At 36.9% G+C, this 18,334-nt stretch overlaps 2 protein-coding genes and 1 pseudogene across 2 annotated transcripts; 1 reads left to right on the top strand and 2 right to left on the bottom strand.

Annotated features, from left to right (window-relative positions):
• Positions 1 to 461: 461 nt before the first annotated feature.
• syt19 (synaptotagmin XIX) lies at positions 462 to 3,900 on the top strand. The gene is given in 9 exon segments (XM_072434418.1): positions 462 to 636; positions 709 to 767; positions 1,494 to 1,595; positions 2,476 to 2,661; positions 2,973 to 3,069; positions 3,072 to 3,112; positions 3,192 to 3,311; positions 3,399 to 3,504; positions 3,583 to 3,900. Coding segments are annotated over 9 exon segments (1,149 nt in total). The 5' UTR covers positions 462 to 509; the 3' UTR covers positions 3,894 to 3,900.
• Positions 3,901 to 12,400: 8,500 nt separating this feature from the next.
• Positions 12,401 to 17,439, bottom strand: LOC140349401 (myosin heavy chain, fast skeletal muscle-like). The gene is made up of 20 exons (XM_072435713.1): positions 17,173 to 17,439; positions 16,861 to 17,103; positions 16,604 to 16,780; positions 16,371 to 16,516; positions 16,206 to 16,296; positions 15,739 to 16,128; positions 15,533 to 15,659; positions 15,343 to 15,461; positions 15,074 to 15,270; positions 14,806 to 14,989; positions 14,562 to 14,727; positions 14,357 to 14,481; positions 13,956 to 14,264; positions 13,687 to 13,890; positions 13,410 to 13,535; positions 13,163 to 13,333; positions 12,967 to 13,071; positions 12,788 to 12,883; positions 12,577 to 12,708; positions 12,401 to 12,489 (listed from the first exon to the last, which is right to left on the bottom strand). Exons 1-20 carry the CDS (start codon positions 17,386 to 17,388, stop codon positions 12,469 to 12,471), a joined length of 3,345 nt encoding a protein of 1,114 aa, XP_072291814.1. The 5' UTR covers positions 17,389 to 17,439; the 3' UTR covers positions 12,401 to 12,468.
• A 36-nt stretch (positions 17,440 to 17,475) lies between these two features.
• LOC140348481 (myosin heavy chain, fast skeletal muscle-like) overlaps positions 17,476 to 18,334 on the bottom strand; it is a 2,711-nt pseudogene continuing 1,852 nt past the window's right edge.

Raw genomic sequence — 18,334 nt, 5'->3', positions numbered from 1 at the left:
GCCCCGGATAAAGCGGCAGAAGATGGATGGATGGATGTATTTCAGTCATTATTATATAATGTATAGAAATACTCCTATATTACATATAGAGGAATGTTATTATAGCTAAAACAAACATTTAGTATGCAAGATACATGCTGAGTTTTTTTTTATGTTAAATGTAATCAAACCAGTATGGCTCTGGGGAGTCATGTGATGCATGTAATCCTATGCATACAAAGGTGTAGTCACACGCACAGAGGAACCAAATACAGAAGAGCAATGCGAGTTGGAAGAGTTAGAAGCTCTTTGGTTGTTTTTTGAAAAGAATGCATCACTGATATATTTAAAGGTAAATGTATATATATATATATATATATATATATATATATATATATATATGTATCTTTCAACTATTGCTATGCTGGGTTTGTGATATATTTCAATGGAAATCCATGAACTTGGGCTGCACTGCATTACAGCACTATGAAGATGGATAACCCTCCTCAGTGAATGGTGATATTGAGGAGATGAGCTTTCCGGATCCAGTGAAGTATGCCCTATTGGCAATCGCTATTGCCTTTTTCCTTGTGGCCCTTGGCATCTTGGCATGGCAGGCCTTCAGATACTGCTGTCATATGCGTACTCGTGAGAATGGTTGGTATTGGCAATACTGGCAAAGTCATTAGTATATTATTGTGAGTACTAATCGTATAAATGAAATTTCAGCCCAAGAAATATTTGATTCATCATCTGGAGAAAAGCATCCAGGGCAACAATACAGTGAGGTAAAGATTTGATCCTAAATAATTCTTCAAAGAATGTGGAAGTGGAACTTTACTTATTTCAAAATGGAAGAAATACTTATTTTATTATGTTTGTTAAGTTTTGAATGTATTTTCAAAATTGCACGAATAATGTAAACATAAACACTTGGGTTAGGGTTGGATTGTTAGACATTATAGATTTAAAGTAAATACGGTAGTAATACTATAAATTTTTCATTTACCGTAAATAAAAACAACATACCATTAGAATAAGATATGATTATTTCTAAATGTAGGGGGAAAAGTAAAACAGTAGTTTACTCAATGTAGGTTAAGTACATTTTGAGTTATCTTTCTTCAGTTGTGCAAACAATGTACAAATTCAGCTCTATTAAAAATGCAAACAAAACGAGAGGATCGTCTGGCATGGTTGTATTTTCTGCTGTATTTATCCTCCAGTGACACAGACCTGCCCTCCCCTCTCTCATGCTCAAATAGAAGCTCCAGAGAATGCAGATCGATTTAAATATTAGGATTTGTCAAGGAAAATTCAGAATTTTCATTAGGTTTAGTCTAAAATTACATTTTACATGTACTTTTTGACCCACAGCAGCTCTTAAAAAGATGCCCAATTCCATGGGAAAACCGCAGACCTGGCAACACTGTTCTTGGTCAACAAAATAATAATGCTGGATTGACATAAAGATATTTTTTTGCTAAAGGCATGAATGTGTGCATGTATTACAGGTTGACGATTCAATCATTCAACAGTTGAGTCTGTCTACGTTAACAATTTTGTCCTCAGAGTACAGCCAACTAAATGGGGACATGGAGGAAGAGCCAGTCAAGGTATTGATAAAAGTATTCTAAATTAGGCAGAGCAAAATAATATGTCTGTTTGCCGTAACCCGACCGAGCCGTCAAAATTATAGCCGACTGAAAAAAAATATCATCATTTTGTCAAAATTATGCCAAATTCTTTTATTTTTCGTATATTTTGCCGACTCACCGACAATTTTTTTCCAAAAAGCGCTGTGTTGAATAATTTTGTATCACTGGAACTCGCTAAAAATATTACAAAGCCGAAAAAGAAATGAAACTGAAAATTAACAGGAGCGGAGAACGTTCAACTCATTGTCTGTTGAAGCCTGACCCCTGGCGGTCACTGCGTGTCACACCCGCAACATGTGTGTTCAGTGTGTCAGTGTCAGACCAGACGAAGCGAGCGAAAAGAGGACGTCGACGATTCTACGACATGAAAATGGCCAAAAAATAAAATAATTTGTCCTATACAAAAATAGTATATTTGCTGGACTTATTAATTTTTTTTGTACATTTACGGTAGCATCTCTTTTGATAAATTATAATATGAACTTAATTTCATGGTTTTCACTTAATTCTTAATTCAATTCTATATACAAATTTGGATTTTTTTATGCTTTAAAGTAAAAAAAAAGAATTTACCTTCCTACCTACCCACTTGAAAAAAATTGGTAGGATTACACCAAACATACATTTAATTTTGGATATTTTTTTTGCCTTCAAAGATAAAAAAAAAAAAAATGTACCTACCTCCCCACTTGAAAAATGATGGGTCGGGTTACAGCAAACAGACAATTTATTTGGGGCAGCCTTATCTTTATTATTTTATTAAATATGGGCTTGTAGTTTCTAACTAACTGCTGCTATCAGTCACTGAACATTTAGAATAAAAGCCAGTCTTTTTCAGGTTGGAGGATTTCTGCGCTTTTCTGTGCATTTTGACCAACTGCAGTCACGTTTAGTAGTAACCATTTTGGAAGTCGAGGATCTTCAGCATCACTGGCAGAACAGCAACTTCCAAGTTTTTGTCAGGCTTCTACTACTGTGGGACAACTCTCAAGGTGCTGAGATGGAGGTTTATCAAGACATTAAGGTAACCACTTGAGTTCTCTCTTCATGTTGTGGCATTGTCAAAAGCATCACAAATCAGGTACTAGTCGATTTTAAAACTAGTATCTATTGATATATACATATGTTTTTAAATGATAAACAGGACACATTTTGAACTAATTGAACTCTTGAATGATCATGGTAACATCATGGTATGTCTGTTTTCATGTTTTGTTTTTTTAAATTATTGTAGTTTCAAAATCGAGTATCGAGCCTACTCCTTATTACTGAGTTTGAAATGACAACACTCATAAGTTGTAGTAAACAAGTATGTGGTACTTTTTCTGTTTGTAGGATCAACAGAAGGCATGTGTCTTGTGGACAGTGATCCGGGAATGGAGGTCTTGCGTCGTCAAAGACAGCTCCAGCCCTGTGTTTGGAGACCAGTTTAACAAGAAAATATAAGGCCTCATCACATCACACTCAGGATAGAGGTGCTTCAGTATTCATATAAAGCAGAGATAGATGCCTTGTCTGATTTCATGCTTCCGTTCTGCTTGTCCGTGCTCCTAGGTGAGAAACTTTGATGCATTTCCCAGACACACAGCTTTAGGGGAGGTAAGAGTACCTCTGAAAGAACTCCACATATCGACTCCTCTTGAACTACAGGAAGAACTACACATTCCCCAAAAGGTTAAATAGCACCTTTTCTTATCACTTACATTTAGTAGAGTAATAACAACCATGCAAACTCATTCATTCTTCTTTTTGTGATAACAGGATCTTGTTGGGGAACTTCTTTTGTCTTTAAATTATTTACCAACATCACAGAGGCTTGAAATAGGACTTTTAAAGGTCAAAGTGGCTACTATTACCTCAAAAGCAGGTAAAATTGTTTTTTTTAAAAATTATATTCATTCATTATGTTATTAGATTACGTGATGTGTCCCAATCTATCCCAAAGCTCTTTGTGCCAGAGTCAGTGTGACATGCAACCATTACCGGCAGAAGTCACAAAAATCTTCTCTGGTGGCTCACAGCTTTGTGACTGACGTCAATGAAGCCTTCCACTTCACAATGCCTGAAGTCCCCCTGGTGCAGTGTAAAATTTCTGTGTCGGTCTTTGAGAAGAGTGTAATGAAAAGAAAGTCACCTAAACGCCTTATTGGACAAGTGATTTTGGGGAAGGAGAATACCTGGGAGGACAAACACTGGACTCTTATGATGTGTTCAGCCCGTCACCCTGTGGCTTTGTGGCACGGAGTTCTGATATAACAATAATAATAGCAATTTACTGAATATCGCTACACTCTTCACTCCCGTTTCAGACTTGTATCTAAACAAAAGCATCGAGCTGAAAGGGGAAAAGGCTGACAAGAATAATTACATTATTTCTGTGTAACTGCCTGATTTCAGAATATCAGAAGTTGCTGTTGTTATTTTCTTTACTTTTTACAATACTGTGATTTGAAAACTTAAGATTACATTGTGTGATATTGTTTCGAAACTTCTGTAGTTTACTTATGTAAATGTACCGGTAATTTAAAAAAAAAAATTAAAACATTTTCATCATGTTATGTTTAAAAACAAACAAACCAGAAGACACTTATTTGGACCATATAATTCATAGGCACAATGTTGTCCAGAACATTCAAAACACAGAACAGTTTTCAACAAATAATTTACATAAGATAAGATAAGATATTCCTTTATTGTCCCACATGGGGAAATTTCATTGGTGCAACGCAGGTAGATACAGAGGTAGATACAGAAGAACAGATCACTTATAGGAAGTCTGAAAAACACTTTCAGTAGAAGATCTCCTATAAATAAATAAAAACTCCCATAGACAAATAAATAAATAAATACCATTTCATGTGATCCCGACAGTAATTGCACATGAATATGTGTCACGACAGCACATAGATTGCACATGAATTTCACAGTAATTGCACATGAATTGCACATGAATTCCAACAGCAATTGCACATATGACAGAATTGCACATCAGTATTAGGTTAGGTCAGTATTGCGACGGGATAACGTGACGATCTCCGGGTAAGACGACTGTTCTCCGCAGTTTCATGAGTTCTTCCTTTGTGGAAACGCGGTACGGCACCGGCCGGGGGGCGGGGCCGGAGCCGGGGGGAGGGGCCGGAGCCGGGGGGCGGGGCCGGAGCCGGGGGGCGGGGCCGGAGCCAAGACACATCGCAACGACACGACGAAAACACTCAATCCAGCCGAATAAAGTCAAAACAAGTTAATTTAAAGCGATTCCAGTGCGTGTCCCGATCGTTCGTGAAGTTCCTCTTTCATATAAACGTGTATATAAACGTGTACCGACGACACGCCGAACTTTAGCGCGGCCGGAGGGCGCGGGGGGGCTGGTGGGCTCGCTCGGAGCTAGCTCACGTCACAACAACACGACGAACGCAACGAAAAACGCTCAAATCCAGCCGAAAAAAGTCAAAAACAGTTGAATTAAAAAACTATTCCAGCGCGTGTCCCTATCGTACAGTAAAATAGAAAAAATATACTAACTATATTTACAAAATATAGGAGATAAAGCACAATAAGTGTGAGAAAGAAGAGAGAGCGTTTACACCGGGCTGCCAGCTGTACCAGCGCCTTATGACATTAGAACATGAAACATTTTTCATGCTCGGATGTATGTTTAACATGTCCATAAACAGTCCTCCTGTGCTGTCATTTATGTGTCTCCTCCGAACAACTGCAGGACCAGCGGGTGGTTTGGGAAAAACAGACAGGTCCAAAAAGAAACAGAAATGATCAGACAGAGCAACATCAACCAAATTAAGAAATATTAACCCTCTTTGTAATTAAAAGATCTAGAGTGTGCCCTCTGCTGTGGTTGGGGCCACTCACATGCTGAGTAAGACTGAAGGTTTCAAGGACAGCGTCAAAAGCGTTTCTGTCACAAATATCATCAACATGCACATTGAAATCACCTGTGAGGACCAAACCATCAAAGTCTGTGCATACGACTGAAAGCATCTCAGTAAAATCATCAATACAACTTTTGCAGTGCTGGGGAGGCTTAAAGGATACATACTGAAATGATGAAAACATACCGAAGGACAACCTGTGGGTAACTATTTAATCTCTAAAAACTGCACAGACACCTCCACCCTTTTTGTTTTCTAGTTTCAGATTCAAACTTAAAGTTGGGTGGAGCAGATTCTATCAAAATTGATTTCCTGTGTTTTTGTCAAGCCATATTTCAGTTAAAAAAACATAAAACCAAGATTATAAGAATGATTTGTTACACAAGGATTTGAAATCGAGCGCAGCAAGTTTTAGACTAGATTTAGTGGGACTGGGCCTTATCTTCACAGCGAATATGGAGAAAATTTCTCAGGTTTCCGGGCTGCCTGACTCGCATTTTGTTTTCCCATCTGTGTGATGTGACTACAGAAATAGCACTAGGGAAGGCTGTTTTTACACAGGTTCCCGGATTTTTTTATTTATTTCATTATGACTATAATTGAGTGTCTGCGAGATGTCTCGCAGACACTATATGTTCCAGTGTTTTTTATTATTATATTTTCCATTCGGCGCGTTTCAACTCCTTAACGCTTTAACCGATTTCAACAAGTTATACCTTATTACGATCGCTTTCGCAGTATTACGTGTGCTATTACTTTTGACATTGGTACTACTTGTACTTTTTGCAGTATTTGCAAAAGTATAATATTTAACCCTTTCCAGTCAAAACCTTTGGCGCGTTTCAACTCCTTAACGCTTTCACCGATTTCAACAAGTGATACCTCATTACGATCGCTTTCACTGTCTCATTACTGCTATTACTTTTGACATTTGTAATATTTGTACTTTTTGCAGTATTTACAAAAGTATAAGTATTTTGACACTTTTCCACCTTCGGTAAGTTTCAACTCCTTGACGCTTTCACCGATTTCAACAAGTGATACCTCATTACGATCGCTTTCACAGTCTCACGTTTGCTATTACTTTTGACATTTGTACTACCTGTACTTTTTACAGTATTTACAAAAGTACTCATTGTAATAAATGTGGCATTGAACACAAGTCATGTTTTCAACAAATATTAACCCTTCCACACTTCCAAACACTTTCAACACATCCAGAATTCAACACATTAGTATTTAAACACATGTAGTACTTTTACACACATGTAGTACTTTTACACACATGCAGTACTTTTACAAAAAAAGTACTTTTGCATCAAAAAAAATACTTTTACACCAAAATACTTTTAACACAAAAAATACTTTTAACACAAAAAATACTTTTTCACAAAAAGTACTTTTACACAAAAAAGTACTTTTACACAAAAAAGTACTTTTACAAAAAAAGCACTTTTAACACAAAAAATACTTTTAACACAAAAAGTACTTTTAACACAAAAAATACTTTTAACAAAAAAAGTACTTTTAACACAAAAAATACTTTTAACACAAAAAAAACTTTTAACACAAAAAATACTTTTAACACAAAAAGTACTTTTAAAACAAAAAGTACTTTTAACACAAAATACTTTTAACACAAAAAAAACTTTTAACACAAAAAATACTTTTAACACAAAAAGTAATTTTAACACAAAAAGTACTTTTAACACAAAAAATACTTTTAACACAAAAATACTTTTAACACAAAAAATACTTTTAACACAAAAAGTACTTTTAACACAAAAAATACTTTTAACACAAAAAATACTTTTAACACAAAAAATACTTTTAACACAAAAAATACTTTTAACACAAAAAGTACTTTTAACACAAAAAATACTTTTAACACAAAAAATACTTTTAACACAAAAATACTTTTAACACAAAAAATACTTTTACAAAAAAAGCACTTTTAACACAAAAAATACTTTTAACACAAAAAGTACTTTTAACACAAAAAATACTTTTAACAAAAAAAGTACTTTTAACACAAAAAATACTTTTAACACAAAAAAAAAACTTTTAACACAAAAAATACTTTTAACACAAAAAGTACTTTTAAAACAAAAAGTACTTTTAACACAAAATACTTTTAACACAAAAAAAACTTTTAACACAAAAAATACTTTTAACACAAAAAGTAATTTTAACACAAAAAGTACTTTTAACACAAAAATACTTTTAACACAAAAATACTTTTAACACAAAAAATACTTTTAACACAAAAAGTACTTTTAACACAAAAAATACTTTTAACACAAAAAATACTTTTAACACAAAAAATACTTTTAACACAAAAAATACTTTTAACACAAAAAGTACTTTTAACACAAAAAATACTTTTAACACAAAAAATACTTTTAACACAAAAATACTTTTAACACAAAAAATACTTTTAACACAAAAAGTACTTTTAACACAAAAAATACTTTTAACACCAAAAATACTTTTAACACAAAAAATACTTTTAACAAAAAAAGTACTTTTAACACAAAAAATACTTTTAACACAAAAAAAACTTTTAACACAAAAAATACTTTTAACACAAAAAGTACTTTTAAAACAAAAAGTACTTTTAACACAAAATACTTTTAACACAAAAAAAACTTTTAACACAAAAAATACTTTTAACACAAAAAGTAATTTTAACACAAAAAGTACTTTTAACACAAAAAATACTTTTAACGCAAAAATACTTTTAACACAAAAAATACTTTTAACACAAAAAGTACTTTTAACACAAAAACAAAAAATACTTTTAACACAAAAATACTTTTAACACAAAAAATACTTTTAACACAAAAAGTACTTTTAACACAAAAAATACTTTTAACACCAAAAATACTTTTAACACAAAAAATACTTTTAACACAAAAAATACTTTTAACACAAAAAGTACTTTTAACACAAAAAATACTTTTAACACAAAAAATACTTTTAACACAAAGTACTTTTAACACAAAAAGTACTTTTAACACAAAAAATACTTTTAACACAAAAAATACTTTTAACACAAACATTTTTTAACACAAAAAATACTTTTAACACAAAAAATACTATTAACACAAAAAATACTTTTAACACAAAAAATACTTTTAACACAAAAAAAACTTTTAACACAAAAATACTTTTAACACAAAAAGTACTTTTAACACAAAAAATACTTTTAACACAAAAAAAAACTTTTAACACAAAAAGTACTTTTACACAAAAAAGTACTTTTACACAAAAAAGTACTTTTACACAAAAAAGTACTTTTACACAAATTCGGCAATTTCACACAATTAAACAACTTCAACAACTTCACACTTCAACAAATTTGTACTTTCAGCAAGAATGCAGACACTCAAGCAATGGCTTCAGCCATTGCAAAATCTAGTTCTATATATTATATCTATCTTTGTCCCTTGGAAACCAGTGCGCTATAGAAAGGCTCAGTGACTGTATCATGAACATAAAAACTTGGATGGCTCACAATTTCCTACAGTTAAATGACAGCAAAACTGAAGTTATTCTGTTTGGTCCGACTAAACAAACCAAAGGCATGAGAGGAATCCTGGGCTCCCTTACCCCATCTCTGAAACCACAAGTCAGAAATCTTGGAGTGCTAAATTAAAATCAGTTTTAACTGCAGTAGACCTTGAGAAAGTCATACATGCTTTTATAACTTCAAGATTGGACTATTGCAATGCCCTTCATACTGGAATAAATGAATCATCTCCTTCAAGATTACAGTTAGTACAAAACGCAGCTGCTAGACTTCTTACCGGGACAAAGACATACAAACACATCACTCCAGTACTGGCGGCCTTGCATTGGCTTCCTGTCAAATTTAGAATCCAGTATAAAGTGGCATTGACTGTTTTTAAATCACTACATGGACAGGCTCCAAGTTGTGTCTCAAACATGCTAAATTTTTACACTCCATCACGCCCACTAAGCTATGGATCCCACACACCCCTGGACAAACCCCATACCCGCACACAGAAAGATAACCGGGCTTTCAGCAATTTTGCACTGCGCCTCTGGAACAGTTTGCCTCAAGACCTTAAATTAGCATCATCAGTGACTGTTTTTAAATCTCTTATTTTCAAAATAAAAAAAACTATTTTTTCAGACTTGCTTCAAACAGCTACTGAGCCTGTGAAAGGACTGGAATTGTATGCCACTTGTATCTTGTCTCTTGCCTGTATGTTTCTTCTGTTGTTTGTTACTGTCTGTTGTTGTCTGCTGTTTGAATCATCTTTTAATCTCTGTCTTTTTCATTGTGAACTTTTCATGTGCACTTTGGAATTGGAAATGGAAATGCGCTATACAAATAAAAAATACTTACTCTAAGTCCCGGCAATGTGTTCGCTCTTGTTCACAAGAGTCTGTTTTCCATCTTCTCCCGGACATGTTGCTGGCATCAGATATGTTGTTAAAACTGTAAACATTAAATTATTAAAATCCCTGGTTTACTTAAAAAAGTTATAATTGAAAATGTTTGGAAGACAAACACTGATTAAAAAGCAAAATAAATAAGGAATGTCGCTATAGCAAGCTGGGGCAAGCAGGAAAGCTGTAAAGCGTCTGCGCACTTCGGAATCAAGGAAAAGTCAATGAGACCCATGTCATCTTTGTTACAGCTGTAGCGATGACAGAAATCTCCCATGTTATTCAATTGGAAAAATTGCCTAATCCAAAAATATTTTGCCATTATTTTGCCATAAAAAAATTAATTCCTTTGAAATAGGGTCAACAAAATGTTCTAACTTTATCAAATATATTTTTACTGTAAGTGTGTGGAGAAGCGCCAATAATTTCAAAAAGATTGGCTTTTGAATGGGGACCAAACATTTTTTGTTCTTCCAAAAGTTCTATTTTGGCATGCCTTTCAAAAAATCCAATCAGACCCATGTCATATTTTGTACAGAGTAGACGTGGCAAGGACAGAAAACGTGGGAGGGTTGGATCATTGCTGCTTGTGCCTTTATTAGGCCCGAGTGCCACAAACTGGCGAGAGGCCTATTAGTTCCGTAAGGCCGCGAAAGTGCACGAAATCGAGCGTGAAGCGCTCGCCCACTTCCAAACACTCACTAACGCACTCCTCCACTCATGCACGCCCCGTGCATACTAATTAGTAGTAGGAAAATGGAACATTACCATTGTAAACGGGCGAAGCCCGTGCAAAAGTGCGCACTAAACAAGTGCTTTACATCGGGATGACGACCGCGAATATAAAGCACTCGTTTGCGCTAAGTAGCTCACGAATATGTTCCCCATCTCTTGCATGTTCCGTGCATATAAGCATGTAACGCAAAAAATATTATTACTGTATAGAGGGCCAAAAACACAAAGTCTGCGGAGCCCACTCAAAATTAACAAAAGTACCCTTCAGTGACCAGGGACCCACACCATGAGGTAGGAAAGTGCGAGCGCTTTCCGAAATTGTATAGTTTATGATATTTGAAAAATGGGAAACATTGTTTTCGCATTGGAATATTCTTCTTCTTTCTTTCTTCTTGGGACCGACCCCCCTATCTTTCACCCATTGAACATTGACGAAAAGTCACAAAAATTTGCACACTTCTAAAAATCATGCCTCTCTACATTCTGGCTATCTCCCTTTTCTAAAATTAAAAATTGGGGCGTCAGCGCCCCCAAATATACCAAAAATGCATTGAGAGATAGGAAATTACCCAAAAAAAAAACTGATCGTAGAATCATGAAATTTGGCGCAGAGGTAGATGGTGACAAGAGAAGTAAAAAATTGTATTATGGCAACGCCGTCCGCCCAACCAAATGTCGGCCATATTGGTTCAAAAATGGCTAAGCATGACTCTGGAGTTTTTCCAAACGTCGTACTTTTACGAACCCAGGGCGTTGGCCCTAAAAAGTTGAAATTTGGTGAAAATGGTACTGAGGAGTGGAACATCAAAAGTTATTCAAATTACATTGATACCTGTCACGGTCTCTGTGACAAACTGTAGCTAGAATTTCAGAAATCTCCCAAATTCAAAATTTCTGCCGTTTGCGCAGATAAAGTCTGAATTGCGTCAAATTAGAATCAGTTGTTAATTTCTTTGCCCTAAACCTACTTGAAGTGAAATACATTTATTTGGCGCCACAGCGCCCCCTACAGTTTTTATATGGTGGTTAAATGTTAAGTTTTGCGAAATTTGACATAAAACTCAATTATAGCATCCCCATCAAAAAAGTTAATGAGACCCATGTCATAATTGTTATGGCTTTGCTAACAATGAGCGAAACCTCCCATGTTATTCCAATGGGGAAATTGTCAGAACATGTTCACACTTTATACTTTCACAAACTCCTCCCAGGGCATTAGCCCTATTAACCTGAAATTTGGTGAGACTCATTTTCAGGGGTAAAAGTTATATACATTTTTATTCAAAGAGTAACGGTCTCTTTTGCCAAGAATTCAAAATAAAATATCTTTTTGAATGGTAAAACAAAGGGTGGAATATGTGACAGTGTCACAGATTCAGCAGTAGATGTAATAGAAGTTACGGCGTGGCAGCGGCGTGGCGAGGGCCCATCATTGCCGCACACCATGTCAAATTTTAAAATGGACAAATTTGTTGGACTTTTTTCTTTTAAGAGCCAACTCTTTGTGTCTTATGTCCAATTGTGTATTCCGTAAAAAGTTTTTTGTTTTTTTTAAAGAAAAAATATTTAGTCAATAATATTACCATATTGTGGCAATATATATATATTAATGTAAATTTTCTGCAGCCATGATGCGACTATGTGCGCTATTATGACAGGAAGGATTGCATTGCTTAAACACTTATATTCATTGTTGGAGTAAAAACTACTCAGACTAAAATGAAATATTAAAAATAATTTATTGCTTCAACTCATATTTTATGAACAGAAACCACAATATTCATTCAAAGTTACTCAGCAGCTTCTTTGCCCTGTGAATTAAAATTAAAACCGGCATCAGAAATATTGCAGAAAATAAAACTACATGAAAGAAAACACTGTTATTATCAAAGGCATACCTTGCCACTGTCCCGGGTCTTGGCTCTCAGCTTGTTAACCTGGGACTCTGCAATGTCGGCACGCTCCTCAGCCTCCTCCAGTTCATGCTGAATCTTTCTGCACTTGGACAAATGCATATTGGCTTGCTCCTCCTGTAGCATATATTATATAATTAAGAAATAAAGCATAATTATATGTTTTATGTGACAAATAAAAATATTGTGAACTTACCGCTTCCTCAGAATTCCTCTTGTAGACTTTCACCTTAAGCTGCAGCTTATCAACCAGATCCTGGAGCCTGGTGTTGTTCTTCTTGTCCTCCTCAGTCTTAAAAATGGATGCAATAGTTAGGAATTGAGAATAAAATAAGCAAATATTAATACATTTGCATTTGCTTTTGGCTTACATACCTGGTAGGTGAGCTCCTTGACTCTCCTCTCATATTTGCGGACGCCCTTAACAGCATCTACTCCACGTCTCTGTTCATTTTCAACCTCTGTCTCAAGCTCACGAACCTTCAGGTAGGATTATAATTAGTATTTTAAGATTTTTTTAATTATTAATTTGAGCAACTTTTTGATTTGGTTTTCACAATGTCAGTCTTACCCTGGACTCCAGTTTCTGGAGCTGCTTCTTGCCACCCTTCATGGCCAGATTCTCAGCCTCATCCAGACGGTGCTGCAGGTCTTTGACAGCAACTTCCAGATTTTTCTTCATCCTCTCCAGATGAGAACTGGTGTCCTGCTCCTTCTTCAGCTCCTCAGCCATCATGGCAGCCTGGTAAACACATTAGACTTTAATAATGGACTTTTACCTTTTAATCAAGTCCAAAATTATGCCTAAAAAAACCTACATCAGTGATGGCCTTCTTGGCCTTGTCCTCAGCATTTCTTGCTTCCTGAACAGTGTCATCAACTTCGCTCTGGATCTGAACCAGATCAGATTCAAGCTTCTTCTTTGTGTTCAGCAGGCTAGTGTTCTATGAAGTGAAAATAATAATAATAATAATAATAATATTATTTTGAAAATAAAAAGTGTATATATATATATATATATATATATATATATATATATATATATATATATATATATACATATGTAATAAATACTATATTTGTGTAAACTTGTACCTGAGAGTGCAGAAGTCCAACACGCTCGCTGGCATCAACCAGCTCTTGTTCAGCGATTTTGCGCCCTCTTTCTGTCTGCTCCAGAGCAGCCCTGAGTTCTTCAATTTCAGCCACCATCAGGCCGTTTCTACGCTCAACCATAGCAGCCTGTTCTTTGAGGTCTTCCTGGCCTCTGACTGCATCATCAAGGTGCAATTGTGCATCCTGATTGAACAATGTATATGTAAATCAGAGTAACATGACCAACCTGAAAAAATGCCGGACAATACCTTGAGCTGTGTCTGCACATTTCTTAACTGTTTTTGGGACTCAGCAGCCTGACGATTGGCATGGCTCAGCTGAATCTCCATCTCATTCAAGTCTCCCTCCATCTTCTTCTTAATTCTGAGGGCATCATTTCTACTTCTGACCTCAGAGTCCAGAGTGCCTTGCATGGAGTCAGTGATCCTCTGGCTGTTCCTCTTAATCTGCTCAATTTCCTCATCTTTCTCTGCCAGCTTCCTGTCAATCTCACCCTTCACTTGGTTAAGTTCCAACTGGACACGGAGAATCTTGGACTCTTCATGTTCAAGAGTTCCCTGAAATTGTAAAAAAAGAACAAAAAGAAAAACTTCTTCTCCTATACATACTTTACTTGTTTATAAATACATTTTTGGGATTCATATTCTACCTCTGCTTCCTCAAGGGCAGTCTGTATTTCGGCCTTCTCCGTCTCAACCTGCTTCTTTGATTTCTCCAATTCATGGACGCTCTTACCAGTCTCACCAATCTGTTCAGTTAAGTCAGAGATCTCCTCTATAGGGGAATAAAATATTTTGTCTTAAACAAAATCACTGTAGATGTAAATAAATCCATGCACACTGGTAAAAACTCACGCTGCAAGTTCTTGTTTTCACGCTTCATGGTCTCCAGCTGGTCAAGAGCTTCCTCATAGGAGTTCTTCATCTTGAAAAGTTCAGTTCCCAGTGAGCGGGCCTCCTTCTGAGCTCCCTCAAGCTCTGCCTGACCCTCCTCAAACTTCTGCTTCCATTCAGCCAAGACCTAAATTTCACAAAATAAAAAGAGACTTAAATATCACAGAAAATTATCAATTTTATTATACAAAAGTAGAGTCTGTACCTTGTCAAAGTTTCTCTGCTTCTTGTCTAGGTTGGCAGCCAGACCATTAGCTCTCTCCACATCAATCATGAGATCCTCCACCTCACTCTGCAGCCTCTGTTTTGTTTTCTCAAGAGACGCACACTTGGAGTTAACAGCCTCAATCTGCTCCTCAGCCTCCTGTAGGCGCTGGGCAAGCTTTTTCCTTTGAAGCGTTTGAGAGAAAATTTATAGAAATATTAAGAATCGACATTGTTTTGTTCTGTGTTGCCCCAGATTTTAGACTCACTTGGATTCCTCAAGCTCCTCAGTACGCTGGATAGCATCAGTCTCATACTTTGTTCTCCACTGAGCTACCTCGCTGTTGGCCTTAGACATGCCACGCTGAAGTTCAGCCTTGGCCTCCTGCTCCTCTTCAAACTGTTCCCTGAGCAAATCGCAGTCATGACGGGCTGACTGGAGTCCATGGGCAAGGGCGTTCTTGGCCTGTGTGAACAGTTAATGTTATGATGCTTCACAATACCATTGTCTGGTTTCAAACAACCATGTGTTTTATACCTTAACCTCCTCTTCAATCTGCCTCTTGAGCTCCTCAATCTGTTGTGTGAAGGCCTGTTTGCCTCTGGTCAGCTGAGAGACAAGGGCTTCCTTCTCTTCAATTTGCCGGCCAAACTCACCTTAGATGTAAATTATTGATTAGAAGAGTGATAATTCTTCAATCTAATTTTGTACTTGACGTTTGTCTTACCATTCTCTGTGAGGAGGCGAGCTTTCTGGGAACCCAGGTCATTGATTTGGCGAGAGTTTTCATCATTCTTGGTCTTCATTTCACTAAATTGGTCCTCAAGAGTACGGCACATCTTTTCCAGATTTCCCTAAATATTTATTTGTAAGTTAAAATTTGCATTTTTCATTGTTTGATGTCTGTTCATAAAGTAAATATCATCACACTACCTTAGCTTTAGCCACAGCCTCCATGTTGCTGGAGAGGTCATCAATCTCCATTTTGTACTCGCTCTTTTCCTTCTCAAGCTTCTGCTTGACACGCTGGAGGTTATCAATCTGCTCTCCTAGCTCAGCAACACTGTCAGCCTGCTTCTTGCGCAGAGCAGCGGCAGTGGCTTCATGCTGCAGAGTGGACTCCTCAAGGTCACGACGGAGCTTCTGGAACTCAGCCTCACGCTTCTTGTTCAGCTCAATCTGAGCAGCAGTAGCACCACCAGCTTCTTCCAGCCTCTCACTGATCTCCTCAAGTTCCCTGGACAGATCTGCTCTCTGCTTCTCAACCTTTGCACGAGCAGCACGCTCAGCCTCAATCTCTTCCTCCAGCTCCTCAACGCGGGCCTGTGAACAGATCAAAGCGTTCACGATAAAAGAAGATTAATATTGCCTTTTTTGATCCAGCCCAAAAGACGCGTCACCTGAAGCTCCTTAATCTTCTTCTGAAGCTGAGCTCCCAGAGACTGCTCATCCTCAATCTTGCTAAGAAGCTGACTGATCTCAAAGTCTTTCCTGGAGGAGAAGAAGGTTTAAAATCATGTTTTTTCATATAGCCAGAGTAATCTAATACATTTACTAAGACCTACTTCTTCAGCTTCTCGTCAGACTGCTGTTTGTCATTCTCAAGATCCATGATTGATTCTTGAGCCAGTTTCAGGTCACCCTCCAGCTTCCTCTTGGCTCTCTCCAGGTCCATACGGAGCTTCTTCTCCTGCTCCAAAGACCCTTCAAGCTGGGGAAAAGCAATTTGATATAAAAATATATATATTTCAAAGTTTCTTATTAATAACTAGAAGGGTCAAGTAGAAAACTAACATACATCATCAACTTGCTGCTCAAGCTTGGTCTTAGCCTTTGTGAGAGTGTTGACTTTGTCCTCCTCAGCCTGCAGGTCATCCAGTGTCTGCTGGTGAGCCTCCTGGAGAGCTTTCTTCTCCTTAGTCAGCTTGGCGATGCTCTCATCTTGGGAGGCCATCTCTTCAGTCAGGTTCTTCACCTTTGGGTTTTCAAAAACACACAATTAAGAATCATATTATGTCTTTGAAGTGTGTGATGTGTGGAATAAATTGGTCAAACCTTGTTCTCAGTGGCATGTTTCTCCTTCTCCACTTTAGCTAGGGTAAGCTCAAGATCATCAATATCCTTCTTGAGCTCAGAGCATTCATCTTCCAACTTCCTTTTCTTGGCTGTTAGTTCAGCATTGATCTCTTCTTCATCCTCCAACCTCTCAGTTGTCTCCTTCAGTTTGGCCTCCAGCTGAATCTTGCTTTTAATGAGACCTTCGCACCTCTCCTCAGCATCTGCGAGACCCTCAGATTCCTGAAGGACAAAACAATTGTTTGTTACTATAATGTTTCAATTTGTGGTAAAAGTTACCTGTGTACTCACAGAAGCCACTTGGAGCAGCAGATCATTCTTCTCCTGCAGAAGAGATACCATCTTTTCCTCAAGTTCCTTCTTCTTGGCAAGAGCAGCAGCCAAATCAGTGGACATCTTCTCATAGTTCTCCTTCATTTGGACAAGCTCTTTCTCAGTCTCAGCACTCTTCAGGAGGGGCTTGATCTTGTAGTACACCTTCATCCATGGCCAGTGTTTGACGTTCATGAATGAGCGGACGTTGTACTGAATGGTATAGACTGCATCTCTGTGAAATTTCAACATATTAATTCAAATGTATATCTGGTATTATAGCTAATTCCTTAGTACTTTTTGGACATGCCTTGTTGCCATCATCTTTACAAACACCGTTCTCATGAGGTAACCACGACACAGAGCCTGTGTCATGGTGACAAGTGATGCAAGTTTTTCATCTCTCATCTCCTCAAGAACACCCAGAAGACCAGCCTTGAAGAACACCTATCAACATAACACCAGCATAGTATAGTTTTTTATTTATCTACCTGATTGAAACAATCTTGTATTAATATCGTTTCTCTGTCCAAGTTGCATGTGGCAGACCTTAAGGTATGTGCTGTAAACTATATTTACTGATATTCTTACTTTTGTGGTTCCGAATCGGTACTCATCATGATTAACATCAATGGATCCAAGCAACTTCTCTGAAGCCTTCTTGTTGTCCATGAACTGACCCTCAGGGATGACACCGGCATTCAGCACCTTGTATCTTTTAAGGGAAATAACTTGTTTAGTTTGTCTTTTAAAAGAACGCATACTTTCACAAAGTTCACTGATACCTCTGTTTGAAGTCAGCATAAAGGATTCTGCTGGGGAAACCCTTTCTGCAGATTCTAATACCCTCCAGTACACCATTGCACCTAAGCTGGTGGATAACCAGGTGGTTCTCCATCAGTCCTGGAGTCAAAATAATAGTCAGCAAAGAGTTTTTTGGAAATAATTAGACAATCCGGTGTCACAGCATAATTCTTTTTACCTGGAGTCTTGGACTCATTGGGAATCAGGCAACGCACAAAGTGAGGATGGGTGCTCCTCAAGTTAGTCATCAGCTTGCCCAAGTTTTCCTAAAACAAGCATATAAAAGAAATACATAAATAAACATATAAACCTCAATTGAATGTTTTTGTGAATCTTT

Source organism: Eucyclogobius newberryi, unplaced genomic scaffold (genome assembly GCF_026437365.1).
Source record: "Eucyclogobius newberryi isolate DKJ021-1_F unplaced genomic scaffold, fEucNew1.0.hap1 SCAF_7, whole genome shotgun sequence".
Taxonomy (NCBI): Eukaryota; Metazoa; Chordata; class Actinopteri; order Gobiiformes; family Gobiidae; genus Eucyclogobius; species Eucyclogobius newberryi.
This window is presented reverse-complemented; position numbering and strand designations above follow the sequence as displayed.